General features: G+C 33.4%; 1 protein-coding gene across 1 annotated transcript; it reads left to right on the plus strand.

Moving 5' to 3' along the window:
* LOC109726866 lies at positions 2,100–4,751 on the plus strand. Its single transcript, XM_020256693.1, has 2 exons — positions 2,100–2,968; positions 3,092–4,751. Exons 1-2 carry the CDS (start codon positions 2,419–2,421, stop codon positions 4,180–4,182), a joined length of 1,641 nt encoding a protein of 546 aa, XP_020112282.1. The 5' UTR covers positions 2,100–2,418; the 3' UTR covers positions 4,183–4,751.

Consider the following 5,565-nt stretch of genomic DNA (forward strand, 5'->3'; position numbering starts at 1 on the left):
TGTTAAAAATATGGTCAAATAAAAACGACCGCATTATTTTTTTTTTTTTTTTTTTTTTTTTTTTGGTCAATACTATTAAATTTCTGATACATATAAAACTCTTTCCTCTATAAATGGTTATGATCAATCTATTAAATTTCTACTACAAATAAAAATCTATTCTCTATAAATGGTTATGATCAATTTGTTAAAAAAATATCTCAAATAAGAATAGTTATAATCAATCTATTAAAAAATAGCATTCGCATCCATCTATAAATTCAATTCTATGAACGATTATAATTAATTTGTTAAAAAATATCTCAAATTAAAACAAACGGTTATGATCAATTTGTTAAAAAATAGCATTTCTATTAATCTATTTTACATTAAAATTAAAATTTGAGTTTAAATTATGAATTAAATTTAATTTTTGATATCAAATTTGAATTAATAATTAATTTTTTTATTACAGTGGATCAAAATTAAATTTTAAATTTTAAATTAAATGTACGGTTATGATCAATCTATTAAATATAAAATAATATTCTCTACGAATGGTTATTATTAATTTGTTAAAAATATGTCAAATAAAAAAGAACGGTTATGATCAATCTATTAAATCTCTACTATATATAAAAATCTATTCCCTACAAATGGTTATGATCAATTTGTTAAAAAATATTTCAAATAAGAACAGTTATGATCATTATATTAAAAATAAACAGTTATGATCAATTTGTTGAAAAATATTTCAAATAAAAATAAACGGTTATGATCAATTTGTTAAAAAATAGCATTTTTATTTATCTATTTTACATTAAAATAAAAATTTGAGTTTAAATTATGAATAAAATTTAATTTTTGATATCAAATTTGAATTAACAATTAATTTTTTTATTACAGTGGATCAAAATTAAGTTTTAAATTTTAAAGTAAATGTGAATTAAATTTTGATTCTTTTAGTTTAAAACATATATTTAAATATGATTCATCAAAAATCAAAAAGTGTACAAAAATGTTCTATGTATTGTATATAGAAAAAAGAATACTGCAGGACATTGTAAATATTTTATAATAAAATATAACATATTAATTTATAAATATTATTTTTATTGTAAAATTTTGGATATATATATAATGTACAAAATTGATTTGAAATAAATTATAATAATTGTTGCGTGTTTTTGCACATACGTTCAACTACTATATATAAAAACGTACAGAAATTCCAACAATAACAGACAGAATTCAAAAATGAATAAAAGAATATTCCCTATATTTTCTACGAATGGATATGATCACTTAATTAAAAAAATATAAAATAAGAACGAACGGTTATGATTAATTTGCTAAAAATAGCATTCTTATCCATCTATAAAGCAATCGAAAAGGAATAAAAGAATATTTCAAATAAGAACAAACGATTATGATTAATCTATATCTTCTATACTATATATAAAAGTATATAGGAATTCCTACAATGACAGACGGAATCGAAAAAGGAATAAAAGAATATACCTTATGAATGATTATGATTAATTTATTAAAAAAATATCTTAAATAAGAACGAACGGTTATAATCAATCTATTAAAAAATAGTATTCCTATTCATTTATAAATTCAATCCTACAAACGGTTAATTAAAAAATATTTCAATAAAAATAAACTGTTATAATCAATTTATTAAAAATAACATTCATATCCACAATTTTACATTAAAATTTAAGTTTAAATTTAAATTGTGAATTAAATTTAATTTTTGATATTAAATTTGAGTTAATAATTAAAATTTTTTAATTACAGTGAAATAGCATTAAATTTTAAATTTTAAAGTAAATATGATATGAATTAAAATTTTGATGCTTTTAGTTTAAAACACATATTTAAATTTTAGATTCATCAAAAAATTAAAAGATATATAAAAATTTTCAATTTATATAAAAAAATAACACGGTTGGATATTACAATATTTTTAATAAAATATAATATATTAATTTATAAAATATATTTTATTATAAATTTTTGAATAAATATAATATATATAATTTATTAATTTTAAATAAATTAAATAATTATTACGTACATTTACATATACGTCAGACTCAGACTAATATATATATATACCAACCTTTTTCTAGAAATAAACAAAATAATAGCTTTTAATAACTTTTCTTAATTCTTAATTATAGATTAAGATTATTATTAAAAGTAAGAAGAATTCCGTATCCCGAGTCCCGACTTCCCATCTCCTCCGCCACGACGAAGATTTGCCGCATCCCGACTTCCCGTCTCCGCCACCGACGATATCTTCGTGTACCAGGAATCACCGCCATCTTCTTGCTAATCTAATTTTTTATAATTGGCATTTTCTGTTTAGAGACTTGGAAAAAGTAAGCTATCGGAATGAAGGGAGGGATGAAGTAATTGGAGGAAAGAATGGCCGATGATTACGGATCCACGGAGCGGTGGACGCTGCGGTCGCTGTTGGGCGCCTTCCTGGACCTGGCAATCGCCTACATCTTCCTCTGCGCCGCCGCCGTCGCCTTCGCCGCCTCCAAATTCTTCTCCTTCTTCGGCGTCAGCCTCTCCGCCTCCTCCTCCTTCTCCTGCCAGCACTGCCCTCCTCCCTTCGCCCTCCGCCCCACCCCCGCCGACTGCAACCGCTGTCCCCCAGCCCCGTCCGGCCGGTCGTCGCGAGCGACCTCTTCGCGGAGAGCCCTAATCCTTTATAATAATAATAATAATAATAATAATAATAATAATACCGTGAAAGGGGCAGCCGGAGGAGAGGAGAAGCCGGTCGTCGTCCTCCGCCATCGCCGCCGCCGGCACCGGAGGGCTTCTTTGGCTTCCAGCAGCAGGGACGACTTGTCCGAATCGGATTCGGCACCGCCGGCTCCGCTGCCCCCTCTTCGTTTGGGCTGGAAAAGAGAGGAAACCCCCATCCCTATCGCATACCCTGAACAATATGATAATTCAGTTGGTGGTGAGCGTACATACTATGTACTGCACTAGTTTATTATCTGATCCATTGCATTTAATGATGCTGGTGTTAGACTGTTGGTACGGTTTCTATTTCGATGAATTAATTGACTATATCTTTTGTTAGATGAACAAGAAATCGGTGATCGTCGCGCCAGATGCTTTGGATTAGAAAATGATGCATTTAATCAGGAACATTGCGATTTGACAATTGAAGAATTGAGGCGGGCAATCGAGGAAGAGAGGGCGGCGCGTGCCGCGCTGAGCCGTGAGCTGGAGAAGGAGCGCAGCGCTGCTGCCAGCGCAGCGGACGAGGCCATGGCGATGATGCAACGCCTCCATAAGGAGAAGGCGGCTGTTGAGATCGAGGCCAGACAGTACCGCAGGATGGTCGAGGAGAAATCCGCATACGATGGGGAGGAGATGGCGACGCTCAAGGAGATCCTCGTGAGGCGGGAGAGAGAGAAGTATGTTCTGGAGATGGAGCTCGAAGAGTATCAGCAGATGATGATGAATAACACTGGCAGTGGTGGTGGTGGTGGTGGTGGTGGTCGTTGTGAGCAGTCGCAGGACTCCTCTCCGCTCACGAGGAAGCCGAGCGCTTCGGTTGATTCGCTGGACCGTGATGCAATTCTTCATGGGACTTACGAGTCCGTCGAAAAGAGCAGCGGAATGGATACAGAGATGCTTTCTTCTCGGAGCCCACCGGAGGATTACTCTCAGGAATGTTGCTGCTGTGATATAAGCTTGCATTCGATCAATCAAGATGGCGGTGCGACAGATAAGGAGGTTGCTGGAAGTGACGGGCATGTTTATGATGTGCATGTCATTGATGATGATAAGATGAGTTTGGATGATGATCAGAATGTTAAGCATCTGAAACCTTCTCATACAGAATCCGGATCATCTGAAGCTTCGACGGTCGAGCAATCGTCTGCTACTTCGGTCATCAGGCCGACAGAAATGGAAGATCTGAGGGGGAGCTCATTATCTTTCATTGATACGGAGAAATTGGCGCTTGAAAAAGAAGTTGCGCTCTTAAGGAAAAGGCTAGAGGCCATACAACAAGGAAGAGAAAAGTTGCGCTTCCCGTTAGACCGAACAGAGGAGGAGACCCTTCGCCTACAAATTCTGAAGGAAATTTCATACCAACTTGAAGAAATCAACAAGTCAACAGAGGCTGGAGAAGCCACACTCCACATTTCGAAGATCAGCTAGCAGGATTTGTGTCCGAGAAGACTGAATGTCGTTCCAACCATATGAGCATCAGTTGACAGGCATTTGGTAAATCTTTCGCTATCCCTCTCTTGTCAGGTGAAAGCTTTGTGAACATCAGCCAAAGAAAAAAAAAAAAAAAGAAAAAAAAGAAAGAAAGAGACCTTAATTGCTAACCTGCATTTCCGGTAAGTGATAAAGACAGAGCATATAGGAGTGGAACCATCCGGGGGGGCTTCCGAGCAGGTTACAGTCTTTTTTGAATTGGTTTCTTTTTGGGATAGTTGTACGTAATTGTTTTGTTCTCTGTCATGTTTGAGTTGGTGCAGCATTTGGTAAAATCTAATGCTCTCACTTGTGATGCATTCTGATTTTGGTTGCTTCCTTGTGTTTCTCATGGGAAAACTCTGTACATTTTGCAAAAAAAAGAGATTCGCATTCTGTATATGTAAAACTATTACAAAACCAGTTCATGTATATCACAGAATTTTAGATTAGTTAGAGGCGGTTGTACAGATTGTTAGTTTTTATTAATCTATAATAAGAGGAACCAGATAACTCTTTTGTTGTAAGATATAGCCCTTTTACAGGCTTGCACATGATGCAACCAAAGCGTTGAAGTTTCATCGAAAGGATTAAACTCCACTTTCAAATCCTAATCCTATTGAGCGGTCTTCATGGTATTGTTTGTTTCTTTGTTTGCTCATATTACTGTCTAGGCTAGATTATGTTTAAGATGCTGGATGCTTTTGTGCAAATGAGATTTAATCCTGTTTTGCGTACGGATTTGTGCATTATTGACAATTAGGGGTGGAATTGAGCCGGGCTTGGGTCAGATCATACTATACCCAAGCCCAGCCTGAAAAAAATATCGGGCTTCGGGTCGGGTTTTACCCTATGTTTTTTAAAATAAAGGCCCGGCCCAGGCTGAAGCCCAATGCCTAATACCTATCAGGCTTTTTGGAGGCCCACTTAATATATTTATTACATAGTACACATATTTTTATTGTATAAAATTAAAATAAAATAAAATAAAATAAAATATTCTCATATTAATAAATATTATATATTATATATATGGTTAAGTTATATGTATATAATTATATAAAATAATATGTACTATATATTTTTACTTATAAATATGTATAATCGTATATAATTATAATATATCCTTATATGAAAACTAAATATTTAGTTATATGTATAACAACATACCGTCATATATATTAATATATATATTCTTAAGGGCGCGTTTGGTTCGAGTTATCTAATATTATAGAGTATTTCGATATATCCATGTATCTTGGATTTCTAAATGAGATTACTACTGATGCTGCATTAGCGCGTTTGGTTTAAAAACAGTAATGTAATTTTGAATTGCAGTAT

Source organism: Ananas comosus, linkage group 21 (assembly GCF_001540865.1).
Source record: "Ananas comosus cultivar F153 linkage group 21, ASM154086v1, whole genome shotgun sequence".
In the NCBI taxonomy this organism is placed as follows: domain Eukaryota; kingdom Viridiplantae; phylum Streptophyta; class Magnoliopsida; order Poales; family Bromeliaceae; genus Ananas; species Ananas comosus.